This window comes from Dermochelys coriacea, chromosome 10 (assembly GCF_009764565.3).
Source record: "Dermochelys coriacea isolate rDerCor1 chromosome 10, rDerCor1.pri.v4, whole genome shotgun sequence".
Lineage (NCBI taxonomy): Eukaryota > Metazoa > Chordata > Testudines > Dermochelyidae > Dermochelys > Dermochelys coriacea.
The window spans coordinates 38181150-38195110 of NC_050077.1; the positions used below are offsets into that span (position 1 = coordinate 38181150).

The 13961-nt window shown below is 50.3% G+C and overlaps 1 protein-coding gene across 8 annotated transcripts in view; it reads right to left on the minus strand.

The window, feature by feature from the left end:
• Window positions 1-6133: 6133 nt before the first annotated feature.
• Window positions 6134-13961, minus strand: part of LOC119862968 — a 32223-nt gene continuing 24395 nt past the window's right edge. For 4 of the 8 annotated variants that reach the window (XM_043494322.1, XM_038420550.2, XM_038420546.2 and 1 more), the window contains 5 exons: window positions 11646-11941; window positions 10001-11156; window positions 9502-9680; window positions 8218-8352; window positions 6134-7164 (listed from right to left, as the gene is read on the minus strand). In XM_043494322.1, coding sequence (XP_043350257.1) covers window positions 6784-7164; window positions 8218-8352; window positions 9502-9680; window positions 10001-10517 — 1212 coding nt within the window. In that variant the 5' untranslated portion in view covers window positions 10518-11156; window positions 11646-11941 and the 3' untranslated portion in view covers window positions 6134-6783. Of the gene's footprint in view, window positions 7165-8217; window positions 8353-9501; window positions 9681-10000; window positions 11157-11645; window positions 11942-12606; window positions 12726-13454; window positions 13859-13961 lie in introns of those variants that run through there. The other 4 variants (XM_043494325.1, XM_043494324.1, XM_043494326.1 and 1 more) reach the window with 4 other exon arrangements.

Below are 13961 nucleotides of genomic sequence, written 5' to 3' on the forward strand. Positions count from 1 at the left end.
ACAAGCTGCAGAAGTGGTGGCAATAGCAGCAGTACTGTACGAGGAGGACAGGAGCAAGCACCTGTGCATCTGTTCCAATTCAGAATTGGTGGTGCAAACATTTACATCCTGGATGCCATCTGGATGCAACGGAGCATGGGATCTGCCAATGGAAAGCCAATCAAGTATGCAGCGTACTTGAGACATGCATGGGAGCTGGCTACCAACTGTGAAGGGGAGACAGTCTTGTGTAAAGTAAAGGCTCACCACAAAGATTCCGCCAAAGCCTCTACGTTGAACCATTGGACTGACACTCTGGCTAAAGAAGCAGCACTCCTTGGGGGAAGAGCATCTGTAGACCCTAATATCGTCCTTGCCTATGATGAAAATACAGCAGCCAGGAATTGATCTAAATGCACAGGTAGACATCAAGGAGCTGCAACAGCAGGATATGGATGTGCAAAGCCTTCTGCAGAAGGAGAACTATAAAGGCTACTCTATATTTAAGGACAGACATGGTCTGATCATGGCCTTAAGGAAGAACTCCAAAGAGGCCCTCCTGGTCTTGGTACTTCCATCATGTCTTTGTAAGGAGATGGTGACCCTTGTACACCAACAGGGTTATTTTGTTGCAGACAAGACTGCGGACAGGATCGTCCATGTAGCCTGGTGGCCAGACTTAAATAGAGATGTGGCTATGCACATCCAGTCCTGTCTAAGTTGTGCTGAGAACAATGCGGATAGCTGGTTGTAAAAGGCCCACTACAGCATCACCTGGCCGAGGGCTTACGGTGCCAGTTGCAGATAGACTTCATTGGACCTCTTCCTCACACTGATCATGGGAATCAATATTGTCTAGTGGTTACAGACGTCGTACTAAATGGGTTGAGGCTTATCCTACCTGGAATTGCATTGCTATCACCACTGCCAAGGTCCTCTTAAGTGAGACCTTCGTCTGGTTTGGTCTCCCTGTAGTCATTGACTCAGACCAGGGACCACACTTTGTAGGCAAGATGACAAAGGTTCTTTGCCAGGCTCTTGCGTTCAGGCAGAGGTTCCACGTAGCCGGTCATCCTCAGAGCTCGGGGATCACTGAACGCATGAATTGAACCCTTAAGACCGCTCTGAGGAAGATCATTGACCATCAAGGCAAAGACTGGGACATTAAACTCCCCTTGATCCTCATGGCAGTGAGATCAATGGTAACAAGTCATGGTTTCACACCACATGAAGCCATGACCAGCAGGGCAATGAAGATTCGGGAACTCTGGTGGGTAGAAGACCAACCCCCAGACGAGTACAAACCCAGATTAATTCTAGACAAGTGTATGAAAAAGATTTTGGCTTATGCGCTATACAACACCAGGTAGCCATGCGACTAAAATCCAATGCACATGGGATGGATAAGTGGCTAGAGCACGTAAAGCTAATAGAATAGGAGATTGAGGACCGAGTTATGTATAAATACTACTCGCACCAAGACCATGCTCTTAGTCCATGGTGGGTGGGCCCAACCATTATCAATAAGGCTAGCCCTTGTGCGTACCAGCTGGAAATTCCAAAGAAACGAAAACTAAATGGTTTCATTCTAGCCAGACGAAATCCTGGAAAGGTACTGCCAAATCTGATACAACAGCCTAATTATGTCTTTCTCTGTGTTTATGCCATAGGAATCCCACCATCACAATCTAGTCTATCAGCATGCATTTATACTTGTTGTAACCATTGTAAATAATGTATAGGAGGTGTTTTTCTTTAAAGCGGGGGATCACTTTTATTGTGACCAGGGGATGGCATCCTTACCACCTGAATCAGAAAGTCAAAAATTTATTAGGATTTTTCATGGCCAGCATCAGGCTAAGGAGGTGAAGCCACTAACTATTTTTGGTCATGTGGATGGCCCCAAAAGCATTATGCTGTGGGTCTTGGAGACAGAGGATTTCTACGATTCTATCATGGGGCAAGCCTCGTGGTCTTATCTTGCATCTGCTCAGGATGCAGCACCTTTGGGACAAGTAAATCAGATCCTGTCATAAATAGGGGGAAGGGTGGCAACCCGAGACAACACCCTACCACAGGGGGCAACCCAAGGCCTCCTCTACATCCCAAGGAAAACCCCAGATACCTTATCATCCCACCACAACATTCTCCAGCAACCCACTTTGCCCCAGTGACCAGTCAGCTGGACGATGTTTTAAATGTAACAAGCTGGGGCACATGATGGCCAACTGCCCCCAAAACCCCAACAGATTGCAGTTCATTGCACCGGGGTCACACCAAAGGTCCTCAGGCCCAAATGCCTCCCAGATACCCTCAGAGTGATGGGAAACTGTGAGTGTGGGCAGGAAGGTTATTGCGTGGAGGGACACTGGAGCACAGGTGTCAGCTATCCACTAATCGTTAATGGACCCCCAAATTCATCAACCCAGAGGCCCTTCAAGTCCAACTCTTTCAATTTGCCTACAGCCAAGTTGCCTGTCCAGTACAAGGGCTGGTCAGGAATGTGGACTTTTGCCGTCTATGATGATTATCCCATTCCCATGCTGCTGGGGGAAGACTTGGCCAACCGTGTGAAGCTAGCCAAGAGGGTGGGAATGGTCACCTAAGCGAGCTGTTACACCTAGCTCTGTTTCTGAGCCTTCTACCCAGGCCCAGTCTGTGTTACCAGAGACCCAGACTGAGGTGGTGGAACCGGACCCCATGCCAACGTCTGTGACAGCAATAGTGGATGCAGTCCCAGAGACCCAACCAGAACCAGTCCCAGAACCGGAACTGGCAGAGCAACCAGCACCAGAACCATTGCCAGCACTGAGTCCAGCACTTGCAACCCCGTCTGCCACTCCAACACCAGTGGGCACCACTGAGCCTGCCCTGGCAGTAGCAGCTAAAATTGCGCAAGAGGCTCAGCCAGAGCCTGAACCCCAACCTAGTGCACCTGCGGAGAGTGATTCACAGTCACTGGAACCAGCCCCATCTCCTGCATTGCTTCCCGAGGGATCAAGCCCAGGTCCACAATCCCGTGAGGAACTGATGTCTCCAGCGTCAAGGGAACAGTTCCAGGCCGAGCAGGAAGCAGATGAGAGCCTCCAGGGAGCTTGGACAGCAGCATGCAACAACCCACCACCTCTCAGGTCTTCTAATTGATCCCGGTTTGTTGTAGGAGGAGGGCTTTTATACAAGGAAACTCTTTCTGGAGGACACCAGGAAGACTGGCATCCTCAGAGACAGTTGGTAGTTCCAACTAAGTACCGGGTCAAGCTCTTGAACTTAGCCCACGATCATCCTAGTGGCCATGCTGGGGTGAACAGGACCAAAGACCGGTTGCGGAGGTCATTCCACTGGGAGGGAATGGGCAAGGATGTGTCTACCTATGTCCGGTCTTGTGAGGTATGCCAAAAAGTGGGAAAACCCCAAGACCAGGTCAAAACCCCTCTCCAACCACTCCCCATCATTGAAGTTCCATTTCAGTGAGTAGCTGTGGATATTCTGGGTATCTGAAAAAGACACCCAGAGGAAAGCAGTACATACTGACTTTCATGGATTCATTAAGGGATGTGATATCTATTTTCAATCTGAGCAAATGACATCCAGGAACATCAGGACTTCATTTTACATGTATGATCATGTCGAGCCTGTCAGTTTGGGCCTCAATACTTCACTCATTAGCCAACTAATGGAGCATCCTGAGCTGACTAGGCATGTGGATGAAGCGATGGAATGGGGTAGCTCTACCTTAATCACGATCCACCACTCATCCAATCAAATAGAAGCGATTCTAAAAAGTGTTAAGAAGTTTGCCACAAGCAGCAATTGGTGGAGATCTTTGTTCTCCGACCCCACCAAAGTGGCGGATACCTGGCATTTGCTTGTACATCCCTTGTCTGTTGCAATGCATGTGCTTGCAATGTAAGTTTGGTAAACTGAGGCACAAGTCTAGATGTGCCAATGTGCCCCATGTAATCCTGTGCCAGCATTGGAACTCCCAATATAAGGTTCCTCGTTTATAAGGAGGGGAATGTAGGGGAAAATCTTCAGTGCTTGGGCATTCAAGATGGTGCACCCAAGATGTTAAACAACTGGGAATCCATCTTGGCTGCCCTTCTTCCCCCCTTCTCAGGTGTAGTTTCCTGCCCTTTCTACCAAAAGGTGGGAAACCAAGCAAACCCTGTGACCTATGATCTGCCCAGTAACAGGACATATAAGGGCCTGCATAGCAGAGGGAAGGGGCTGCCCTTCTGAGTGGCAGAGTCTGGAGGTGCTGCTGCTGCAATTATTGGAGAGCTCAGCAGACATCTCAGTCTCTCAATTGCCTCAGAAGAGTATGCTGAGCACCGCACTCTTTCATCTGGCCGCAGGAGGATAATTCTCACTTGCATGCAGTATGTCACCAGCTGCCCCTCTTTCACTGAGGACAAACACACACCCATGACGTCGCAGGCGGAGTACAAGCCGAGTCATTGCTGAAGCAGAGTCGTCATTGCCTGATCCTGAGGTCCACTCCTTACCTGTGGGTATGACCTACCTGGACGGAGTCTGGAGTTGTCCTATCATCGTGAAGGTCCTCAGAACGGCAAGATACAGTAGTGGTCCTTTGATCCTCCATCCTCTTACCTGGGTCCCATCCTAGGGGAGGGAACTTACTCTCAGTCACAGTCAGCATATTGCCAGTCCTTTACTTACCTTATATCACCTGTTGTGGGGAGTCCTTGCTTTACCCGTGTTCCTATTCATTTGGTTTACCTCTGGTTTACCTTGTTTAGAACTGTTGATGGTTTAATAAATATCTTGGTTGTTTTCACCCATTCATCCTAGTTGGTTATTTTTTTTAAGGGGCCAACAACAAACCCCGATGATAGATGTGGGTATGGGGATGTTCCTCTAGATTGGTTTCAACAGCTCCACCCTGCATTACGTACCCGCCCAACCCTGTCCAACAGACCCACTCCACCCCACATTATGTACCCACCAAGCCCCATTCCTGCTCCACTCCACGTTATGTACCTACCGAGCCCCATCTAACAGACCTGATCCACCTGTTACATACCCGACAGACCCTGTCCTACAGACCCACTCCACCCCCCGTTACGTACCTGATGGCTCCGTGCCACAGTCCTGCTTCACCCCGCATCATATACCTGGCCAGCCCCGTGCCACAGTCCTGCTCCACCCTGTGTTACGTACCCACCCAGCCCCATGCGACAGTCCCGCTCCAGGCAACATTGCGTCCTCACCAAGCCCCGTGCAACAGACCCGCTCCATCCACGTCACATACCGCCCAGCCCCGTGCAACAAGCCCTTTCCACCCCGCGTCATGTACCCGCCCAGCCCCGTGCAACAGTCCCAGTCCACCCTGCGATATGTACCTGCCCAGCCCCATATGACAGTCCCGCTCCAGGCGGCATTGCATCCCTACTGAACCCCGTGCGACAGTCCTGCTCCAGATGGCATTGCGTCCTTGCCGAGTCCCGTGTGACAGACCCACTCCACCCCGCATTACGTACACGCCGAGCCCCATCCGACAGACCCATTCCACCCCACGATATGGACCCGCCCAGCCCCGTGTGACAGGCTCACCCTACCCCGCGTTATGTACCTGCCGAGCCCCATCCAATAGACCCCTTCCACCCCGCATTACATACCTGATGAGCCCCATGCCACAGACCCACCCCACCTTATGTACCTTGTGTTGTATTCAGATTTTTTTTATTGTACAGCAGCCCAAATGTAGCAAGGGAAAAATGGGGCTGTTTAAGTTGTGGTCAACTGCCACAGCTATCCTTGGTTTCCCTGGGATCAAGGGGCAGGGAGAGGACTTAGTAGCACTTGGCCTGAAGTGCAATAAAATGAGCAGTTCCTACCTCTGCTCCTTATCCCATAAATTTTAGACACTGCAGGAGAATCCTCCACCCTACATCAATCCCAGGGCATGAGTGCAGCTGGTGTAGGGGTACAAGCCTGCATGGAACCCTGGCTCATTATCCCTGCAGCTAGCCTACCCTGCAGCATGAACTGCCCTGGCTTCACTGTTCCAGTACTTCAGCTAGCTCGGGTATGTAGATAAGGGTGATTGCAGCTGGTCTCTCATTGCCATGGAGTCTTATTCATATAGAGAAGTGGTGTATGAAAAACAACCAGCATGCTACATAGAGCCCAGTCTGTTTCTATAGCAGTGGGTATATAGACTTTACTGAAATTATTTTACTCTCCACATACCACTCTGAAAGAAAGGGCACAAAGTGTCTAAAACTGAAGCTCCTGGACATTCTAATGCTCACACTCCCTTCCCCGTGTAAACATTAAATGCTTGCTCTGACAAGGAGAGAGTGATGCCTGCCACCATGTTTTCCTTCTAATTTAGCATGGTGCTTGGATGTAGCCAGCCTCTCTAAGCTACTGGATTCCCATATCTTTTGAGCCTTGGGGGCTAAACCAGTATTTCATTTGCTGTATACAGTGGCTAGAATTAAGGCTTTCCTTTAGCATGTATTATTTCAGCTTCCCATTGGTACATGCCTCTTCCTGGGGGAAGCAGGTCTGGATTAACTAGGCCAAAGCAGATTGAGTCTCGATGTTATTGGTGGCCTTCCTCCTTCCAGTCTTCTGTTCTTGCAGTAGCAGGGCCTTAGCCAGGCTCCTAAAGCTGCAGTTTATGAAGTGCTAATGCCTGCTCTTCACTCAGCTGCAGCTGTCTGCTTGGGATCCCTTTATACTTCGGCTAGGGTGGTCCATGCCTGCTGCTTTGTCCAGAGCTAGCTCCATGCCACTCTTATGCCCAGGCCCATGTATGTTGGCATCAGCCTTTCATCAGATAAGCTCCATCTTGAATTGGCTGAAGTTTGGCACAGTGGGCAAGGGATCAGCCATGCTGCTGAAGGGGACACAGGGCTCGTTTCCTGGTACTGTCCCATGGCTCACAGTAGATCTGAGCTGCTGAAGCATCATCAGCACCTCTTGCTGGAAACGCTGCTGCTGCTCCTGCTGGCGCTCCATGCGGCACTGGCTCTCTAGCACCGCGTGCATTACATGCGACAGTTTCTGTACCTGTGTGTGTACAGCATCCAGCTTCTCGGCAATGGCATGGGGGCTGGGTGAGGGGGCCAGCATCTGCCCACCCCACACAGGGTTCTGATTGCCTGAAGGACAGGTAGGGTTAAGCAGAGCCGTTTGAGTGCTGGCATCTTTGACCTGGAAGAAAGATCAGAAATGCAGTGGCGGGCCATTTCCTATAGAATCAGCTCAGCACAGACCTCTATATTCTGCATTCAAGAGTTAGCAGGTTTGCATGTGAGAGGAGGACAGCTAGAATCAGACAGCTGCATTCCTCTGTGATCTGATCTGACCTCCAATCCCATCTACCATTGTACGATGCCACTGCTACTCCAGCCCTGCCCACCACCCAGCTGTGCCAGTTCACCTTCAGCTTGGCCCCTCCGTAGTAGTCTTGCAGTGTGCAAAACTGAAAAAGACCATGCCTTTTCAGAAAGCAGTGTGAAAGACTGCTAGGAAATGCCTCATTGAGGAGGGAGAGAAGCGGCCGTGGGACTCTCTTGATCTGCTAACCTGGAACCTACATACATGACATTTCTGGAGGAAGGCAACCACAACTTCTAGTGAAGATGTAGGTCTTCAGCCAGATTCACAGTGGGGCTGAGGCAGTGCTCCATGGAAAGGAAGCCGGGACAAGATACCCAATAGGGTGCACTAACAGCTTCTAATGGGACACTTTGGAGTAGGGCTCCTCACTAGTGTAGCCACATGCTCCTCTTTCCCCAATCAGCAGCATTCACTTCTGCAAGCAAGACTCCTGGGCAGGGCACAGACTGGACTGGTCATCTGAGCAACAGTCGAGCAGGGTGGGCCTAGCAGTGGAGCAGATACAGAACACCAGGCTCCTCTCAGATCCAGCTTTGCCTCTGCCTGGCTGTTATTCATTACTCTGCTACTTACCCCAGAAATGCTGCCAACAGGACAGTAAATGTTAAATCAATCTGCCCCTCAGCCTTGTATGTTTTCCCCATGTTACCTCTGTATCCTGCCATTTGAGTCCTGGCAGAGATCAGTGTCCACTCAGAGTCATTAAGAGCAGGTGGCTATGCTGCTTACAGCTTTGTCCCAAGGAAGCATGACAAGCCAGCCAAAATGTGTTGTGGTGATCCATCCTGGTGTCCATGGCAACCTGATGGTTCATTCACTGGATGGACTAGTGCCTACGGACTGGGCGCATCTTAGGGTACTTACATGTGCGCTGTGGCTCATAGAGGCTGCCATGACAGATGGGTTCGCCCTGGGAGGCTGGCTGGCCGGCTGTACTCCCACCAAGAAGGGCAGGACAGTCGTTGAGTCAGATGGTCTGTGCCCGTTGTGAATGGTTGCCTGGTCAATGTTGGAGAATTACAAGCATCAGCCATGCACAGGATTCAAGATACCTTATTACACTGCAAGTGAGCCTAGAGCTCACGAGCACCTGTTAGAGCCTCAGTCATGCAGACTAGTGTCCAAGTGTGGCTCAGTCCTGACCTCCAGCTTCGTTCTTGGGTTCTCCCCTCCCCTAAGCTCTGCCAATGCATCTCGCTGCCACCCTGCAGCACCTCCTGCAATCCTTGTCTCTCTCCTCCCTGCTCAGCTCTGCTGCTGCCCCTCAGTCCTCCTCTTTCCTCTCCAGCACAGACATCAGAATGAACAGAAGCTACCACCTGGGCCAGGGTCTGGAGCAATTGTGGGGACCAAACCTGTTCTTTAGAAGTCCACAGAGCATGGGTCTCTGGTCCTGCTGGCAGTGCTCAGCCCAAAAACTCATTTCTGTCCTGCTCTTCTTTTCTAGATGTGGCACAGGTGTCGCCAGTTGCCATGCAGGATGAGTCTGAGGCCACCAGTAAGACAGAGTCCTTGTCATGGTGTCCAAAGTGGGGGGAGTGCAGCTGGGAAGCTTCCACCCAGGCTACCGGTGGAGCCTGCGGGTCGGAGAGTACCTAGGATGCCTGCCAACAGAAGCAATCAAAGGACTTCCCCCTGCATGGGATAGGGCAGCCTTTCCCCCTCTGCTAAGCAGGGATAACGGAGGCACAGAGAAGTGAAGTGATTTGTCCAAGGCCATGCAGAGCCACAAACAGACCTCAGGATCCTGAGTGGGCAAAAATCCAATCTGCTGAGGCAAAGGGGGAGGGGAGCCTTGGCCCGAGTCACTAAGTCCATCAGCCTCCCATTGCATTTGCCAGACTGCATGAGGACAGTTGCAGTCCCCCCCAAGCTATCCCCATGTCCCCCGCACCTAACTCCACGGAGCAGGTCACTTGAGAGGGCACCTCATAGAAGCCCAGGATCTCCTTGTCCTTCCTGCGCACTGGAGCCTGGGTTCCCCACAGAGCCTTCTCCAGTTGGGAATGGGGGGAGCATTACCAGCCCTTTCAGGACAATTTAACTGTAACCTGATAGGTCACTGCCTGAGCGGATCCCCAGTTTTGCTGGGCTGGAGAAGGGGTTTCTAGCCACAGGACAGCCAGTCTACCTCTCCCAGCCCCATACCTTTTTCTGGAGGTGGATGGCCCTGTCCACAATCTTCTTCTTCACAATTAAGGCTGGATTCCTGGCAGGTGGCAAGAACATCCTGCCCCGGCTGTTCAGCTGCTGCTGCGCCGTGGCTGGTGAGAGTGGAGCCGGGTGGCTACCCACAGCTGAGGTCTGAATCCCAGAGCAGCTATCACCTGGATGAATAGACAGAGTAACCGGAGAGAAAAGCACCTTCAAATGAGACCCTTGAATTGAGTGCCAGCCTTTCCCCAGCCCCAAGGGGAGTGAGACCCCTCCATCTATAGGGACTAAGTCCTTCCAGCTCCACCATGCACCTTCCCCCAACCTCAGCTATGCTCCAGGGCCTAAGAGTCCTGCCCAGCCTGCCTGGGTTTGGAAAACAGGGATGTGAGCAGAGACCCTTGGTACTGCTCGGCAACTCACCAGGCTGCTTAGAGAAGTGGAGAGGCCTATCCAAGACTAATGGACAACGAATGAGAAAGCCAGGCCTTACTGTTAATAGGGGATAGCTGTGCCACTGGAGATGGGCCCATGGGCACTGCAGGCACCTTCCCAAACTGCTCACTATCCTTGCACAGCGACGTGACACTGATTATTTTGATGCTGTCCTTGCAGTCTTGGTTGTCATTGAGGTGTGGCTCCTTGCAGCTCATGGTGGCTGTTCTGGGGAGTGCTGGGGGCCTGGGATCTGGCTGCCTGCTGCCCCTGGGCTCTGCCTGCTTGTTCTGTTCAGTCTCATTTTCCTGCAGCAAGTTCCAGAGCTGCTCGTCCTCCCAGCCAGCCAGGTTGATGGCTGTTCTCCTACTCCCCCGGCCTCCGGCTGGTTGGAGATGGGAGGCTCCTGGAGGTTGTGCCAGCTCCACATTCTTACGCTTGAGGAACAGGTAGACAGCCTGTGGGGTCACCCGGATGTTGTCCAGCTCTAGGACCTTCTTGATTTTGCGGAAGCTCAGCCCAGCTTTGCGCAGTTCCACTATCCGCTTCTTGGCCTGGTCGTCCAAGCGGCCCATCGCTCACTCGGCAGGACAAGGGCATGGATCAAAGCCCCTCCCAATCTGCTTTTTTGTGCTAGTGTTCTGAAGCTACATCCTTAGTTGGGACTCCTGCTAGCACAGCCGGCTGGGCCATGTTCCTCCCACGAGGACCCAAGTGACATTACTCCCAGAAGCCAGTTAAGGAGACAAGGCACTTGGTGGGTAGTAACAGAGCTAGTATCCGTGACACAAGAGGGCATGCTGTGCAAGTGAAGAGGTTAAGCCTCTGCTAGTTTTGTGTCCCAGGGCTGCCCACAGTAGCCATGGTTCTTTCTGGAGTCACCACAGCTCCAGACCGATAGCAGCTGCGGGATGCTGTCCTGGTCATCAGAGACATAGAATGATCCACTCGTTTCAGGCTTGCAGCTCCTTGCGAGAGAGAACCAGGAAGGAAGTGGCACCGCAGTGGAGTGTCTCCCTTGTCAAAGCGGAAAGAGATTCAACTTCCAGCCCGTTGGAACGAGAGAGGCAGCCCATATGTTCTGAGCCAGTCATGCCGAGCGGAGAAGTGGCAGGCTAAATCCAACTTGCTAGTGTCCCAACTGGAGGGCTGGCATATGTCTCACGTACCAAACTGTGGATCAACTCCCCTGAGCTCAGCTAGCTGTCTTCAGCCTATAAGCAGAAGAAGAAAAAAGGGGTGGGGCGGAGTCAGGACCCTTGTGCTGGAAGTTGTTGTTTAAACAAAAAAGATCCTCTAAACTCCTTTACAAACAGCAAGGAATGTTTCCCCATCCACTAGGAAGCCCGTGTGCTATTTACAAGGTGTCAAGTCACTATTAAAAATTGTTTGTGCTATCCCAGGACCTTAACAAGGGCAATTGGCCTGGGCAGCTTGGGCCTGTCATATCAGATGGGACTTGGTCACTCTGTTTGGTACTGAGTATGTGAATGCCTTTTTTGGGGGTTAGGTGGAGAGAAGACAGTAGGGGACCCTGCTAACTGCTGGGATGCCAGCCAGGAGATGTTGTGACAGAGTTTAGATTTCGGTTCTTGAGTGCATGTGGTTCCCTGCTTGCTGGAACTGGCCAGTTCAGAAATCAGTCGAATTACACCCCAACAGCTGTGGCTTAAACCCTAACCAATATTTTTGCAGCTGCTTACATTAATCATTGGTATGGAACTGCCCCAGATCAGATGGAGTACAGTCAGCAGAACCCCTAGCATCCAGTTGCCTGGCTCTCCTCTAATCAGACTACAGTAAATCTCAGTACTACCACTGCCAGCTGACAGGCTTCCTCACGGCAGGGTCATTCAGGCAGGTCACAGCAGGGAGGCAGGGTCATGCTGGAGCTCTGTAACCCTTTCCTTTAAGCCACAAGACACCTTCAGTGAGCAAATCAACACTGTGTGCTGCTTCAGAGCCTTCCCTTTAGGTATCAAGCTGTTCAGTTCTTCACCTTTGGAAAAAATTAACCATACAATTAACTAATTGTCGACTGTAGTAGAGAAGATGTCAGATGCATGTAAGTTCAAAGGCAAGTTGTGACATTCTATACCTTGGGGGAGCGTACTATAACCCCCATATTCCTCACTTTCATATAATAGTGATCTTACATATAAAGCATGCCTTGTAAGGTGTCAGGGTTCCTTCCCCACTCTGAACTCTAGGGTACAGATGTGGGGACCCGCATGAAAGACCCCATAATCTTATTCTTACCAGCTTAGGTTAAAAACTTCCCCCAGGTACAAACTTTGCCTTGTCCTTGAACAATATGCTGCCACCACCAAGCGTTTTAAACAAAGAACAGGGAAAGAGACCACTTGGAGGCGTCTTCCCCCAAAATATCCCCTGAAGCCCTACACCCCCTTTCCTGGGGCAGACTTGATAATAATCCTCACCAATTTGTACAGGTGAACACAGACCCAAACCCTCGGATCTTAAGAACAATGAAAAATCAGTCAGGTTCTTAAAAGAGGATTTTATTAAAAAAAAGAAAAGTAAAAATCATCTCTGTAAAATCAGGATGGAAAATACCTTACAGGGTATTCAGATTCAAAACACAGAGGATCCCCCTCTGGGCAAAACCTTACAAAAGAAACTAATCCGCCTTGCCTGGCTTACCTATACTGCTTGTAATATTGGAAACTTGGATGAGGATGAGTTGGAGAAGATGGATTTCTGTCTGGCCTCTCTCAGTCCAAAGAGAGAACAAAATGTAAACAAAGAGCACAAACAAAACCCCTCCCCTCGCCAAGATTTGAAAGTATCTTGTCTCCTTATTGGTCCTTGGGTCAGGTGACAGCCAGGTTAGCTGGGCTTCTTAACCCTTTACAGGTAACAGGATGTTGCCTCTGGCCAGGAGGGATTTTATAGCACTGTATACAGAAAGGTGGTTACCCTTCCCTTTGTATTTATGACATAAGGTATCAGAGGAAAGGTCATGATCTGCTGAAAGTCATTTATCTATCCATATATGTGTATCATTACTGCATATGAAGTTATGAGAATTGTAAAGTATGGTTGTCATTAAGGGTATGTCTACACTACCCATGTTACAGCGCAGCCACAGCAGCATTGCCGTGGCACTTCTGTGACATGGGCAGCGTAGACACGCTTTATTGCCAGGGGAGAGCTCTCCCAGAGATTTAAAAAAAAAAAAAAAACAACCCCACCCCTAACGAGCTGTGGTAGCTTTATTGCTCTGAGTACGGCTCCTGGCGATAAAGCGCTGTTTATATTGGTGCTTTTCAGCGCTAAAAATTTTGTCGCTCAGGGGGGTGTTTTTTCTCACCCCTGAACGACAAAAGTTTTAGCACTGAAAGTGGCAGTGTAGACACAGCCTAAAACATGCTATAAATTGTGGGAACGAGTCAGCTATTAGCTCCCGAGAGGCAACAGCAAAGAAAGTAACCAACACCCGGGCGGGGTGTAAAACAGCCCATCAACGGAGCTACAGTGCAATGACTCACCTGCATGAGGCCCCACCAGGGGAATTGCTCAGTCTTGCTGGGAGAGACTCAGCAATGCCCCACAGACATGCCTGGACTCATGTTCTACAAGCACATGGACAAAGTATAAAACAGACAAAGTGGACACATACTGGGCCCCTCTCCTGCCTCCACCTATGCTGCAAGCAACCAAGCACTGAGAAGACAAGATTCCAACAGAGGAGACTGGCCCAGGTTTAAAGGACAAACCTGTATATTAAGGACTGCAATATCCAATAGGGTGAGAAAAAACTGCTTAAACTAGTTGCTGCCCAGTCTAATAGGGTTGAGAGTTTAGACTGCGTGCTTATATATTTTATTTTATTTTGGTAACCACTCTGACTTGTTATGCTTTGACTTACAATCACTTAAAATCTACCTTTATAGTTAATAAATTTGTTTGTTTATTCTACCTGAAGCAGTGCATTTGATTTGAAGTGTGTCAGAGGCTCCCCTTATAACAACAAGCCTGGTACATATAAATTTCTT